This window comes from Emydura macquarii, unplaced genomic scaffold (assembly GCF_026122565.2).
Source record: "Emydura macquarii macquarii isolate MOO-44397 ecotype Brisbane River unplaced genomic scaffold, CSIRO-AGI_Emac_v2 contig_3287, whole genome shotgun sequence".
NCBI classification, from domain to species: domain Eukaryota; kingdom Metazoa; phylum Chordata; order Testudines; family Chelidae; genus Emydura; species Emydura macquarii.
The window spans coordinates 6,091,870-6,107,958 of NW_027133424.1; the positions used below are offsets into that span (position 1 = coordinate 6,091,870).

At 47.1% G+C, this 16,089-nt stretch overlaps 1 protein-coding gene across 1 annotated transcript in view; it reads right to left on the minus strand.

The window, feature by feature from the left end:
• Window positions 1-1,255: 1,255 nt before the first annotated feature.
• LMX1A (LIM homeobox transcription factor 1 alpha) overlaps window positions 1,256-16,089 on the minus strand; it is a 139,500-nt gene continuing 124,666 nt past the window's right edge. The window contains exons 8-12 of the mRNA XM_067532499.1: window positions 9,791-9,960; window positions 4,822-4,899; window positions 4,277-4,364; window positions 2,684-2,827; window positions 1,256-1,686 (exon numbers count right to left, since the gene is read on the minus strand). Of these exons, the coding sequence (XP_067388600.1) occupies window positions 1,526-1,686; window positions 2,684-2,827; window positions 4,277-4,364; window positions 4,822-4,899; window positions 9,791-9,960 (641 nt within the window). The 3' untranslated portion in view covers window positions 1,256-1,525. The remainder of the gene's footprint in view (window positions 1,687-2,683; window positions 2,828-4,276; window positions 4,365-4,821; window positions 4,900-9,790; window positions 9,961-16,089) is intronic.

Below are 16,089 nucleotides of genomic sequence, written 5' to 3' on the forward strand. Positions count from 1 at the left end.
TCTCCCCAAAATAATGAAAAACTGTTTCCCATTCTGCTCCCCAGGGCCTGATTCAAAGCACAGTGATGCCGGTGGGAGCTTTTGCATTGACTTGGCTGGGCTTTGGCTCAAGCCCTTTACTGGGAGAATCAGGGTCCCGTGCCGGTGAGTAGATCTGCAGTCATCTAGGGCTAATTCACTTGCTGATGAGGGCAGAGCGTATTCCATCTCACTCTTTCATCGCTTTATTGGCTCCTACAGGGGCTGAGAATGGAAAATCCTGAGATGGTCAGTAAAGCCAGCAGCTGCGACTCAGAGGCACGGAGGGAGCAGAGCAGATACAGGGCTTGATCTTGCCCCACTGAAGTCAATGGGAGTTTTGCAACTGACTTGAGTAGAAGCAGGAGCAAGCTATAGTGAGTAAGGACCTATATTTTACAGAGACACTCTTTCGACTATAACCACACTTTAAAAGCAACCAAGCAGACCGAAAGCACCAAAGACCTCTCGATTGAAATGAATCAAATGTTCCTTCCCTGTCACTTGGCTTTTGCAAACAAAACATAACCTTTATAAAAGTAAATTATTTTCTTATAACTTAAGTGCATCAAGCATTTCCTTAAATATGGTTCACGCTGAAAATAAAGTTACTTTTGCTGTACAGTAAATTTCTGATAGAATTAGAAATAAACTTTGTTGTTACTACATGGCAGGTGTGTCTGTGGAGTACATACATATATCACACCCCACAAGCACACATCCAAACATACCCACCTCTTGGCAGGAGTTTCCCAGTTAGTGAGAGAAAGATCCGGAGTTCCTAGATGTCTATGCTTGCATGAGAATGTCTGTATTAAAAGTCCCTGTTTTTATGAATAAACACTAGAGCTGGTAGAGAAACAGGAAAAAAATATGGTGACCATTTCTTTGAAGGTCTCCCCTTTTTTTCATCCAAGTTTCAAATTTTGTCAACATTTTAAAAATTGAAAAAAGTTTTTGACCATTTCTACAGTAAGACTGCAATTGTACATTCATAGAGTCTAAGGTCAGAAGGTCACTAGATATAATCATCTACTCTGACCTGGATCTCATAGGCCATAGAACTTTAATAAATCCCATTAAATCACTGTTTTTTCTGCCCTAATCAAAATTTTGTCTAAATTTCAAAAATAAAAAAATAAATACATATTTTTAAAAAAATCAACCCTTTCTATAACTGGGGGGTGGGGCAGGGAGGGAATGTGAAAATTTCATAGAAATGTTTAACCTTTTTTTTTTTTCCCATTGCAATTTGAAATTTTGTTAAGATTTCAAGAGTTGAAAAATGAGGACCAGCTGTCATAAACACTTGGTATCTAATACTAGGATTCTAATAGAAACATTACACTATGCGATCCATAACTTATTCAGTCTTTGAAAATACTGAGATATAAAATATTGTCTGGCAGCATTCCAGTAAAACAAGCCCCTTACCCACAATATTGGAAGTTAGTTTAACCTGCAAGGTCACAGGCACCTGTGCCTGGCCAGGAGACCCAGACAAGGCTCAAGAAGTAAAATAGGAGTTCTGCATGGAGTACAGATGGTCGATGGGGTTTCCCATTCTTGACTGCAGGGGTCCAGCTTCTGAAGTCGCTAGGAAACAGTCGCCCAGGTTGCTAAGTGAGGTATCGTCACTATCCAGGTCATGGAAAAGGGGCTCAGCACCTTAAAGTGAGGCAAACAAATGTTGTTGAAGTGTTATTGGCGCTGGATAGTCCTGATACTAGCAACACGCTTTGCAGTGACAAAGGCTGGACCGTGGGCAATCAGCCATTGCCCAGTTTAGGGGGCGCTGTTGATTCACGACACTCTGGCTAGAGCTCTGGAAGGCAGCGTGTGCTTCCCACTAGCTGGGAAGGTGGGGCTGGGTCGTGTCCACACTCCTTCCCAATCCTCTTTCAGAGGAGTGCAAGAAATGTAACTGACCACCGAGGAAGAGGCGTGGAGTAGGGGGGAAGATATTCCTGGCACTTTGCCCCTTCCTGGCACAATCACACAGAAGCAGAGGACCATTTGTTGCTAACTAGTCAGTGCTTATAACTCTCTGTGAGGCAGAAGTTACCCCCACTTTACAAAGAATGATTCCATCACTTGCCCCAGGTCACAGAAGGAGTATGGTCTGCCGTGCATGTATCTCTGATGCATCACCCAAGGCCACAGACTAGCAAGTGTAAACCAAGGTGGTTATATAAATAAAACGAAACAGCCCAGAAAGGAAGGGAATGAAAGAATGTATTGTCACCAGGCTTCGGAACCAGCCCTCTCCTTCTGCTGACCCTGGCTTCCAGCTGGTGGTTTTGTAGCAGCTACAGTATGTCACCTGTACCTCAGATAATATAATCCACAGTCCATTCCATGACTGCCTAGTCCGGTGTGGGATTTACAGTCCATCAAACAACACAGGCTGTGGTAGTGACTCGTGAAGTCAGAGGGTCCGAGGAATATCAGCTGAGTTAAGAAGTATTTCTGGATTCACTACAGCATTGTCCAGCCAGCTCTGTGCCCAGCCAGGAGGTTACACTGCTGTGTGGGAAAGGAAACTGGCTGCACAGAGCAGAAGAGTAGCGGCTGCACAGACGTCATCAGCAGTAATAGAACTGTGCATGCTGCAGAGCCTGGGGTTGCCTAGAGATGAGCAGTGCAATTTCCCAGAGTCTCTTACCATAGGGATGCATGTGGTCTCCTGGCATCTGGGGTGGGGTGAGCCCTTGCCGGAAGGGGTCCGAGCTGTAGATGCTTTGCTCCATAGCCAGCAGCTGTTGTGGCGGGGGCAGCGTGGTATATGCGTTCATGATCCCCTCCAGGCCGGCGTTCCCCCCATTGTTTGTCTGAGCTGTGAGATGAGGGAGAACTGATGTCAGAGCCAAATGCTGCCCTAGGGCTCTACGTTTCTAATTTACCTGGACTGCTGCAGAAATCTGCACTCCAAATCACGCCCCAGTCAGTGGTGCCAGATCCATTCTCACCCCTCCAGGCTCTTCTCTCACACCCAGCCCGGAGCCCCCAGTTCCATGATGGCACCCCTTATCTACCCCACCGGCAGCGGGACTCAGCTCCCCACTCCTTGCCCTGAACCTAAGCTTCTGGCCCCCTTTTGCCATAATTGGCATCTCTTTGTGCTGCTGTCATCCTTCCTTCCTTCCCTGCAAACAGAAATGGGCAGCGATGTGAGGCCCTGCATGCTCGGAGAATTTCCTGTCAGTGCCACCCCTCGAGCTGGATTCTGAGTCACACAAGTCGCATGCCTGGGTCCTGAACGAAGGGGTATTGCTAAGGTGACTTTCACACCCCTGTATTTTGGGGTCATTCTGGGGCCCCCATGGCCTGTAGTGTAAGTTAGAGCATCCTCAGGGCTGCTCTAATTTACACTCGGCTTCCCATGACTCACTATGGGCCTTGGGATGCAGAGAACAGATATATAGTGTGTGATTTGGCCCTCCCTCCTACTACCTAGACTAAAAGCACCCCTTGTCCAGGGATGTAGACAGTTGTACAGCCCTTTCACCAGCTCTGCCCCAGCCAGGATGCCATTCCAGGTCCCTTTACGGCTCCTTTCCACTCCCAGAGCAGCACAAAGGGGCCTTAACAGAAATGAGAATCTCTCCCTTCCTGGCAGGAGTGGCTACCCTGCCCCACCCTCTGCCTGTCCAGTGCACAAGGCAGGTCCACAGAGAAGCACTGAGTCCTTAATCATCTTTGTCTGAATTAAGGCCAAACCAACTTTATCTAACCTCATCCCTTGCTGCATCGAGAATCCAGACAACCCTCTTTCCCTCATTAGTTGCCCTTTCCTGCCCCTTGCCTTTATGATGCACGCTGTGTAATAAAAAGAAAAACACTGCTTCACCCAACACATAACCAACCAGTGGAACTCACTGCTGCGAGAGATTATGGTGTCATATGCTGTGGCTGGGCTTCTAAGCAAGCTGTTTATTTTATGACATATAGTAATGTTTTCAGCACTGCCGGCTAAGGAGGAGATTTTCCCATGCATGCAGGGCATTGTGCAGCTGGCTAGTGGATCTGGGGGTAATACCCTGGGCAAAGATGCTGGGATGGTGTCAAGCTATGGAGTGCAGCAGAGTGAGAGGTCCCGGCTAGAAGAGTTGGGGATCCAGGCCAAGAGACGGGGGGTACAAGCAGCAGAAAGCATTGGAGCTGGGAATACTGATGCTGCAGAGCTGGGGTTGGGTGCAGTGATTTTGTGGACTCTGGTAGCAATCATGGGGGTTTCCCACAGCAAGAAAGGGCAGGGGTTCTTGGACGGTACCTGAACTGAGCCGCTGGGTGTTTTGTTGATCTTGCTGCTGCTGCTGCTGCTGCCGCCTCGCAAGTTTCTTCATCTGTGTGGGAAAGAAAGGGATGCAGAGGGCTGACACAAGTCCGGGCTCAGTGAGCTGCCCAACACAATGAGTTTCAGGGAAGAAGCGAGGGGGCCGGCTTGGCCACAGCTTCACCCCACTGTCACCCGGGAAAGGGGTCTTCTCCTCAGACAGCCTGCCCCAGAGCTCTGCAACAGCAGCATCGTACGTCGCCCAGAGACTGTTGACTTTGAGGGAGGGGAGAAAGATCCCTCTGCATGTCATGCAGATTATTATGGGGTCTTTGCAGCAAATAAGATGACTCTCTTCTATTAGCCTCCTGCTTGCTGTCAGTAGCCTCCAATCTATGGAGGAGGGAGGCACTGATAGCAGGCAAGGGCAGAGCTCTAGGACAATGTTTTCCATGAGAATATAGGACCGGAGGGACATTCTGGGTCCCTGAGTCCAGTCCCCATGTCATCTTCCAGGAGTTACTTACCTTCGCTCTTTGATTCTGGAACCAAACCTGCACAACCCGCACGCTCAGCCCGGTCTCGGCTGCCAGCGTTTCTCGGACCTGGGACAAACGACATAGCAGACGTCCTCAGTCTTTTAACCAGCGGCTTGGAAGTTTCATTTCAGAGAAGAAATAGCGATCAGGCAAATCCTTGGCGGGTGACCCAGAACTTCAGGGAACTTGCAGTTCACCCAGCCACCGGGAAGCCCAACAAGCAGCCACGCTTAGTTGGCAGCCTGCGGGTGGGGAGTTTTTCTACAAGTGGTGCCATCTCAGAGACAAAACCACAAACTGCACCATCCTCTCCAGATCTCTTTGGGGGGGTGGTCTTTGCCTTGAGGCCTGTGAACCCCGGTCAGCTGGCCACGCAAATGGTGATCTGTAAGCTGCTTCCTATACAAAGTGCTTGTTTCACTATCCCCTCCTTCTCTGCCTTCCCCCCCAAATCTCCCTGCAGTTTGTTTGCTCTCCCTCTTGTGTCTTGATCAATCGACACCAGTGTTTCTCAAGCTTTTTGATACCAGGGACTGGCTTCTTGCTGCCTTCCAGGGACCGGGGCTGGTCCAGAGACCAGTTATTGAGAAAAATGATCTAGCCCATAAGCCCTGTGTGGTAAGGACTCCTTTTTAAATTACCTATGTGCAGGGCAACTTGCGCTATGGGGCCCTGATGGAAGCAAAGAATAAGGAATCACACCATTTGGCTCTCTTTCTCTCCCTCATACATATACACAAGCAATCAGATACCTAGGTGTGATTTCCCAGTCTTCACTGGCTTCCAGTTTGTCTCTGGCTGCAATTTAAGGGATTTCGTTTTCCCCATAAAGCCTTGGGGTGAAATCCCGCTTCCAGTGCCTGTTCTGCCATTGATGCCAACAGGACCAGGATTTCACCCTAGGTCCCAGGGGGAAAGAAGGGTAGTATGGTGCCTTCCCTTTCCCTCGCATCCCCACATGGGGATGAGGCACAAGTGCAGTGCCTGTGTTTGTGTGAGCACTGGGATGGCTCCCTCCTAGCTCCTTCAGGGGCACAAGCTGCACCAAGGGGACAGGAGGAAATGGAGGCCATGCACTCCTCCCACTATCCCTTCCAGTTAAGGTATGGAGTAGCATACACACACCCTTGTGGGATCTGGAAGGAGCACCTGGAATCCTCCACCTAGGCCAGTGCCATCAGGATACAACCTGGGTCCCAGTTATCTCAAAGACTACCTCATGCAATCATGCAGCTGCTCTGAGCAAGTTGCTGAGTCTGGATGGGGCTGGAGTCAGGGCCTTTTTAGCGGGGGGATCTCAGCTGTGAACCAGCTTCCCCATCGGTTCACCAGAGCCTGAGTTTGTTGACCTTCAGGTCATGCTGGAAGGCCCAGGCTCTTCCGAAGTGCGGGAGGGTGGAGGCAGATGGGGCTGGTGGGAAGGCTGTAGTTCTGGGGAATTCCAGGCGGGTTTCAGTTGTTGGACAGACAGAGAAACTCATATTGTGACTGGTGGAGAACCTCATAGCTGGGGCAAAAGGCTGTAAGATGCTCTATCTTGCATGGACACAAGATCAAACCCAGGCCTAGTTCTGCTACCTGCAGCTTCTGATCATAAGAACTGGTTGGGAACATCAGAACACAGATCGATTCTGTAACCTGGCCCACAGCCATTCAGGACCTTAAATATAATAGAACTTTTAAAAAAACATCAATGTATAGCTTGACAGTGAGTCAGGGCAACAATTTCTGCAGCGGAGTAATGTTCTCGGACAGCCTATGCCCGTAAGAATGGAATCCACAGCAGTTTGAGCAAGCTGTTAGCTTCAGTCTGTTATGAGAAGGAGCCTCTTCTAATAAAGCATTACTGTAATCGAGCCTTGAAAAAACAAAGCCATTTATCCATCATTCTAAATCTAGCGGCAGGAACAATGGTGGGAAAAGGTCCTTTTAATGATGGAGTGGCGAGAAGGGGCCGGATCCCCTGCTGGTGTCAGTTGGCATAGCTCCATTGTCTTCAGTGCAGCGATGCTGATTTACATCAGCGCAGGAGCTGGCCCAGTATGACAGTCAATTGGAGGGTAATATGAATCTCAGAGTTCGGTGAGGATGGAGTCAAGGATATACAGTCAAATGGAATAACCAGGACACAGGCACTGCTCAGCAACTGAATCGATATTATTAGTCAGTAAGCAGAGCTCCTGCTTAGTTGGGTTCAACTTCATGAAGTTCTGGGACATTCAGATCCAGCAAACAACTAATTGGAGCAGAAATTGCAGGTGCTTGGGACTTTTTTAAAACTAGACCTAAAGCACTGAAAAATGTACAATAGGAAACCATCCTGTGTTTTCCAGGAAATAGCCTGGATGATTTAAGAGATCCTTTCCACCTCTAACAACCATAAAGTCCTTGGGACAGGGGTTGTGTCTTTCACTATACGTTGTACGGCACCTAGCACGCTGCAGGCACTTAAATGATAGATGGAAGGTGGAAATATAACAATGTTGTCTCTATCACTGTATATTTAGATATACTTATAACTGAACCATCCAGAATCGTTACTATATTTTATCTGGATTACCGTTGCTCCTAGAGGCCCCAGTATCTAGGACAGACACTGCCTTACAGAGATGACAATCAAAATAGACAAGACAAAGGGAGAATTAGAATCCCCATTGTACAGACAGGGAATCGAGGTACAAGGAACTTGCCCACGTTCACACAGGAAGTCTGGGGCAGAACTAGGAAACAAACCCTGCTCTGCTGAGTCTCCAGCTGGTGTCAAAACTATAAGACCATGCTTCTGACACTAAGCGCGTAACTGGTACAAAGAAACGTCCCCCACCTCCAAAGAAAGGATCTTACTTGTTAATCTTCCTCTTGGAAGATACCATTCCACCCAAATCCCAGTAGGATACGGGGTGCCCAGGGAGACAGAAGCAGGTCTTGCACAGCGTTCTAGATTTTTGGAATCTCTGGGGTTCTATTCACAATTCTGCCATGGCCTACCAGGTTACCTTTGGGCAAGTCACTTTCCCATTCCTCAGTTTCTCCCTCTGTTACATAGGGATAGTGACCCCACGTGCACTGAGCTCTACAGAGGTAAAGCAGAGTAGAAGATCTAGGCAGTGTTTTTAGAAAGGTCCTGATTAGGCCCTTGGTGAGTGAGCTGCAAGAGTTAAATATATTGCAAAACTATATGTATGACCCATATGGAGGTGCGACCCATGTGACGACTGCAGTCATGTGATCTTCGAATGTAAGGTGCCATTAGAAAAAAAAAATCAAACTGACAGAAAATATTTTCTTTCCCCCCTAAATTTGGAATAACCTGCCAAAATTTACCCTGGCCATTGGTGCAAGATGGGTGCCATTTCGATCTGGAAGAGGGTGACACGGATCAATCTGAGTCAGGCAATAGCTCATGTCTGAATGAATGTTGAGAGATTGCTGAGCCCAGCTGAGCCCGTCTCTTTATTCACAGATGCAAGGTGGACAGGGAGGTGGATTCGGGTTGTCACCTCGCACCAGGACAGTTAGGCTGGAACAAAGAGCAGGCGGCATTGGGAGCCAGAGATGCTTAACGGGAAATAAGCCATTAGCGGACAACGTTGGTCTTGAAGCTCTGGGATGGGACTCTCAGCTTTGCCGGGGCACCCAGCGTGACCTTGGCAAAGTCATTTAATCGCTCTATGTCTCGGTTCCCCATCTGAGAGACAGAGATAAAAATAATACTCTGTCTCCCACCCTTTTCCCCTCACGTCTATGCAAACTGGAAGTTCTTTGGGGTTGGGGCCATCTCTCACTAGGTGTTTGTGCAGCCCCTAGCACCGTGGGACCCTGATCTCAGCTGGGGATGCTAAGTATATAAACAAACAATAAAATAATAAAAGGGATACAGAAAAACAGAGGCTCTGACCTGTTTGCCCAACATAAGAGGCATCTCCAGGTTGCATAGAACTGGCCTAGACGATGGCATTATTGAGGGGAAAGAGGGCATAGCAAATGTGCCTCTGAACTCTGGCTATCCCCAGCTGCTGGAGTGACCTCTGAGGACTGTGGGTACTCAGGTGTAAATTAGGGGTGCTGACTATAACTTACACAATGGACCAGTTTGGCTCCAGGATCTGGCAACCCCCCAAAATGGTTTATGGCTGTGTTTGTTGCATCATTCTGCACTGAATGCAGTTCACCTGGCCCAGAGAATCTGGACCAGAAGTAGCATTTACCTAGTTTTTGCTGTTCTTTCCTTGCTGTCCCTTTGACTTAAGAAGAGTGGGGATCAGCAGAACCTGACAGTCTGAGATCTGCCACCTAAACTGGCTGTCTCTTTTCCTCAAGTACTACAGGGAAATGTCCCCGCTCCTGTGGTTTGGGGACACTGCTGCTTTAGGGCTGATTCCCAAGGGAAAAGGAACCATCCCAGCTTCCTGGGGGCTTGCCCCAATGGAAACAAAGCAGTCAAAGGACAGACTCCACTGAGCCTAGTCCAGATGAGAATAAAACAAGGCACAAGTACCCCCTCCCTCAGTTAAATGAGAACAAAGTAAACAGGCTCGGATCCTCAGCAGGCATCAGTTGGCATAATTCCAATGACTTCAGTGGAACTAGGATGATTTACTCTAGCTTGGGATACAGCCCAGAGCCTCAAAACAACTGACCGTGCTGTGCACACACAGGCATTTGTATGTACGCTTACGGCACATGCCTCCATTTCTTCTTGCATGTACAGCTGGGAACTGTGCACACTTTTGGGGGTGCTTTTGGAAACTGGGCTCCCTTTGTATGTATAGCTGAATGGGCACATGTTACACACACACACACACACACACACACACACAACGTGCAACAGAAACAGAGCAGGCCTGATGCTCAGCCGGCATAAGTCAGCACAGATCCAGTGACTTCAGCAGAGTGACCCCAGCTGAGGATGCTGCCCCACAGCTCCAGTACGCAGATGGTTCTCTTCTCACTGTACCTTCCTGCATGGTTTGGAGGACACCTCAAACGATGCTTTGAAAGCCCTTCGCTGCTGTGTTGTCAGGATTGTCCTGGGTCTCTTGGGACGCTTGTGATCCTTGCTGTCCTCAGTGCCTTTCCCGGGGCCTTGGGCCATTTTGCATAGACTTTCTTCATCATCACTTTTACCTGAAAGAGTTAAGCAGGCCCATAAATGTGGTGGACAGAGCATGCCGTCTTTCTGGGCAGTGCACCTTAGTTTAGCTGACCTGTAAATTTTAGCACCCAGACCCTCAAAGATTTTGAGGTGCCCAGCTCCCACTTGGCCTTAGGAGCCTTAATGACTTTCAGTGAGATTTAGGCTCCTAAACACCTAGGTGACTCGTGAAAATGGGATTTAGTCACCTAAGTCACTTGGGCACCTTTGAAAATGTGACCCTTAGTACATATATCTAAGCCTACAAATATGAAAAGCAAGGGCACTTTTCAAGACTTTTTGCTGCAAGTTCCCCAGTCACCCCACCAAACCTCACAGAGCTTGACACACCCCTTTGGGCACATATATTTGATCCAAACCACAGCCTTTACAGATTCCATATTCCCCTGCAGTTTCCAGTCCAGCCCCCTAACCATAAAGTGGCAGTCATTGTCCCTGAGGGCAGTCTGGCTTCACTGAAAACAGTCGGAGAGGATAACCATCTTCATTAGAACTAGCCTGACTATCACAATCAAAGCTCATGTGGAATGACAGCCATCTTGACTGGGGGAAATTTGGCTTCAGCCCTGTTGAAAGCAAGGGAAAGTGATGGCCATTTTGAACAATTCACGCATTTGAAGGCAGGAATTGGGAGATCAGGTGACACAAACTACACCAAATATTGGGAGATTGATAAGAAAATTGCAAGAGTTGGTTTCACCATAATAGGGCTTACCGTGGAAGTCTAGATGCAGTCTTAGCTATGGAGTCACAACTTACACCTCCATAATTCCAGATTTTTGTATTACGCACTTTACAAAGGTATCATTATCCCCATTTTACAGATGGTGAAACTAAGGCTCAAAGAGATAAAGTGGCTTACCCAAGGTCACACACCAGATCAGGGGGAAAGCTGGGCCTAGAACCCAGGTCTCTTGGCTACCAACTTTAGCACTAGCCGCTATGCTGTGTGATTATTGTACAATGACCTCCGCAAACCACCTTTCTGTTGTTGTCTTGTGGGTCTCTCATCAGTATACACTATGCCGGGACGGTTTATATTGGTACAAAACAAAAAGGGTTTATTCTTGACTGATCAGAAGATACTGGTGTGCATTTACTAACTGATCATAAATCAGGCCCATTTTAAATTTGTAATTATGCGGTTTACAAAACAGGACATTAAGATTTTGTGTCAGTAATGTATCCAAGGCAAAATATGAAACCTTAGGAGCTTCACCCTAGAATACATGTTGGAGAACTTTTCTCCTAAGGGCTGTAGCAGTGGACTATTAAAGAGAGATAAGGAGGGGGCAGGCTCTGACACCTAAATCCAAGGTCTAAATGTTCTTCATAATTTAACATGACAGTGTGAAAGCGAGTTGCAAGGAATAGCACCCAATGCTGGCAGAAATGTAGGCAATAGGCGCCTACACCTCCTCTCTCACATAATACCACCCAAACTCAGGCAACTGGATTAAAACAAGTATTAATGCCATGCAAATTGTAAACTTTTTTCATGTGTTTGTTAAAGGTTGGAAGGATTTTGAGGAGGGTTTCCCCCACCCCTATCTTTTTTCTATTCCTACCACTAAGTTATGATGTAAGCAATCTCGGCTGAAGGATATACAATAGAACCTCAAAGTCACGAACACCTTGGGAATGGAGGTTGTTCCCAACTCTGAAATGTTCGTAAATCTGAACAAAACGTTACGGTTCTTCTTGCAAAAGTTGACAAGTGAGCATAGACTGAATACAGCTTTGACACTTTACTATGCAGAGGAAAAATGCTGTTTTCCCCTTTTATTTTTTTGTAGTAGCAGTTTACATTTAACTCAGCACTGTGCTGTACTTGTCTTTTCTTTCTTTTTTTTTTTTTGGTCTCAGCAGCTGATTGCGTACTTCCGGTTCCAAATGAGGCATGTGGTTGACCAGCTAGTTCGTAACTCTGAGGTTCTGCTGTATGCTGTGAAAACTGGACACCCGTGGAGCCCTGCTTGAGACAACAGTGTCAGAACTAGAAAAAGCAACAATGATTTATAAATCAGTTTCAAGGAAAGCTGAACTTTCACACAGGGCCAGGAAGCGGAGACAGAAGCCCTGAAGGTCAGACGTTTCTCCCTGAAGGCCTAAAATACATAACAATTTAAAAGCATGCTGCTTAGTGCCCCAGGTGGCAGATTAAAAGCTGAATTGTCCAAAAGGGGGCAGCAGGGAGGGAAATAATTTTGGCAGCATGAGCAGTATGGATGGATCTGAGTTCAGCCGATGAATTCACTCTATTTCCAGAGGCTGAAACAACCCCAGACTCTGAAATGAGGGCCAGTGACACTCAACTGAGAGACAATGAGGGACAACACATCTTGAAATGATGGATATCATATTTTTTGATTGGACACACTCCTCGTTTGTTTCTTTTAAATAAAAGTACAAGCATACAAGCCGCCTGGAACTTAGGACAATGAAATTAAACAACGATTCTGCGCACTAAAAGCATACTTAAGATGCTAAGGTGAAAATGATGCAAGCGCTTGTCACTTTAGAGTCTGGTACTTGACAGTAGCTGTTTCCCTTCAACCAGGAATGTCACAGGCTTTGCAAGAGCAAAGCGTTGAAGGAATTTAGTGATTTTTAAAAATAATGCAACAAAAGAATAAAGAAATAATGGTAGGATTGACCTGTACAGTTAAGATTAAGCTCTAAACTGTGGAGTGAGGTGACCAGAACCAGGGAGAGGGGGCAGGTGTTATTGCAACCCCAGCTTTCCTGATCCAAGTTTGCAGCTCATAGGAAAGGGGAGTGGGTGGCGCAGTGCAGCAGCTCCTCCTCGGTTCCTTGCCTTGCCAACAAGGCTTTACCCCTGGCTGCAGGGAAGAGCGTGAGCAGGGGATTCCCCTCTCTGGTGGAGCCAATCTGCCTGCATACCACATCCTTGCAGCTGTAGATTATCTCCCTGAAGCTGGGCTGGAAATGCCCTTCACTCAGGTGAGCCTGCGGTATGAGCCACTGGAGAAACACAGCCAGCCCAGCTCCAGCACGGGTGGCTCCACCTCCAACTACTCAAGGAAGTAGGTGACTGAGGAGCAGTCCAGTGAGGTGCTAAGCAATTGCTTGGTTGCCTCTTCCTCAACACGGGTGCCTGGGGTATGCCCTTGATCTCAGGCTCCAAGAGGAAGCCAGCTACCTCCTCCAGGTGCAGGGAAGCCCAGAAGGTGTCCCTTGCTCCACTTGATTGCAGCATGGCAGTGACTTGTTGCAAGTGCGAGACATGTCGACATCATGCAAGACATGCAGCTTGTAAGCAGGAACCTTGTTGACCAGACAAATCAGGACTTTACAAAGGCAATGCGGACCAAAGGACATTAAAAACTGAGGCCAGGCAGGGGATGCCCAGCACAATGCAGGACGGTTGAGAGGTTTGGGTTGGAGTAGCCATTCCACATGACTAATGGATCATAGGATTTATTCCAACAGCCTAGATCACTGCTGTTTGCAGGTGAGGTTGTCCGTCTTGCTGCTTCAGACTGTGATCTCCAACGCCCACTCAAACACTTCTCTGCTGAGTGTGAAGCGGCTGGGATGAGAATCAGCACCTCCAAATCGGAGGTCGTAGTTCTTTCCCAGAAGAAAGTGGAGTGTTCTCTCCAGGCGAAGGGGGAGCAGCTGCCCTTAGTGGAAGAGTTTAAGTATCTAGGGGTCTTGTTCACGAGTGATGGTAAGCGGGAGCGTGAGATTGACTGGTGGATTGGTGCGGCACTGTACTGATTTGTGGTGGTGAAGTGGGAGCTAAGTTTGTGGATGAAGCTCTTGGTTTACAGGTCATTCTACGTCCCCATCCTCACCTACGGCCATGAACTTTGGGTAATGACCGAAAGGATGAAATTGCAGGTAAAAACAGTGGAAATGAGGTTTCTCCACAGTGTGGCTGGGCTGACCCTCTGAGACAGGGTGAGGGGCTCGGATATTCGGGAGAGCGTCAGTGTAGAGCCGCTGCTCCTCTGGATCGAGAAGAGTCAGCTGACGTGCTCAGGTGCCCCCTGGCAGGCTTCCTTTGGAACTATACCAGGCATGTCCCACTGGGAGGAGGCTGAACCAGGACATGCTGGAGGGATTATATCTCCTGGCTGGCCTGGGAATCCCCCATTAGAAGCTAGAGCCTGTTGCATAGGAAAGGGAGGTCTGGTCCTGCTGCTGCTGCTGCTGCAACCCTTGCCAGGAAAAGCAGCATAAAGGAAAAGAAGAAGTCATCTAGATCACTGGTCCATCGAATTTGGAACTTGTTCAGTGCCACAGCAGACCACTAGTCCATTTTATACAGCACCCAACCTCCTAGCATGCCAGAGCCGTTCACTGATCCAGCCACCTTCTGCCACCCAACAAATGGGACAAATGGCCTCAGACCTTCCTCTTTCCCATGCAGGTCATATTAGTCAATATATACTTCTGGGGTTAACAAATGTCAATGTTCACATCAACAAAAGTCAATATCATCTATTATTCAGTAGAGCTGGCTGAAATTCTTCAACAAGAATTTTTTTTTTTATTAAAAAAATGCAGATTCAGCCACGCTGAAATGTTGCATCAAATTGGGCCCATTTTGCTGAATCGCTTTGATCGAAACTACTGAAAAACAAAAATTCTGAAAAAAAATCAAAACGTTTCATTTTGACTTTTTCTAAATGAAATAGTGATTTTCTTTTGATTCAAAATGACTTTTCATTTCAAAATATCCTTTTGGTTTATTAAAAGCAATAAAAAATTATTCCATTTTGTTGAGACTAAATGTTTTGTTCTACATGAAGTGGAGTTCTTTTTTTTTTTTTATCTTTATGGTTTGCGCCCCTCAGAGCCTCCTGCGCCCCCTGCCGCCTGTGTGTCATGAAGGGCCAGTCCGGTGCCCCCCCACAGGCCAGTGCCCTGGGGCCTGCCCCCCCCCTCAGAATGCTACTGCATCCAAGAATTTTAAAAGAGCTGTCTGAAGAGCTCTCTAGACTTTTCATGTTGATTGTGAGTAAATCTTGGAACACTGGGGAAGTTCCCAAAGACAGGAAGAAAGCTAATTTTGTGCCAATATTTTTAAAAAGGGTAAATGGGATGACCTGGGTAATTATAGTTCTATGGCCACAATAATCCCCTCTGACCTTGGAATCTATGTGTCTTTGGACTTGCAATATTTCAGTGCGAGCTGAGAGCACCTGTTATCATGTAGGGGAGCACTCATCAAATTGGATCAGGCCCAATAGTCATTTTATGATTCTTTATTTTATGGTAATACCAAGAGGCCTTAACCGAGACCTGAGCTCCTTTGTGCTGGGAGCTGTACAGACACAGTGAGAGAGTCGCTGCCCTGAAGTTTTACAGTCTAAATAGACAAGGCAGAAAAAGATTGGGCAATGAAACAGAAGGGATGTGACTCGCCCAGGGTCACGGAGTAGGTCAGTGGCAGAGTGAGGTACAGCATGGTAGTCTCCTGCAACTCAGCCGATGGCACCTCTTGGATTTTATTATTGATTATTTACTTGGGAACAAATCCATGGGGCTCTCCTACCGGTTTAAGTGGTGTCTGCACAGCAAGTTAGCAGTAACACCAACTTTCCCGCACTTCTTCTATATGGGTGAACCAGAAGCCACAGAGGGAGGGATTTGAAATCCCTAGGAAATGGTTTCAAGCCATTTTTATTCCAAGACTGAAGTCATCTTGATTAAAATAATAATCCAGGCCTTGCGCATGTTTTTTTTTTAAACCATCCATCAGTAGTTTTTAATCACGCCCCCTCAATTTTCTATAACAAAACTGCCCTTTTCATTTTTTTTAATTGCTCAGTGATCAGCCCAAACTGCTTTAGTTTCTTCACCCCTCAGTTCTCTCAGTTGTTCTCTCTACCTTTTGTCCCACGTGGCTTTGTGTTACTTAACTCTGTACAGCATTTAGGGACCCAGATTGCACAGAAGATGCTATGCAAAAGAACACTTTATTGCACTGCATAATTAAGAGACGTTATTTATGACTTAAATCCTGTATTGGTAACTGCGGTTATTAATCCTCAGAGAAGAATGATGAAAGCACTTGTAAAATGAACATTTTACTGCATACAAACTCCCCTCGCATGAGCTGTAAATCC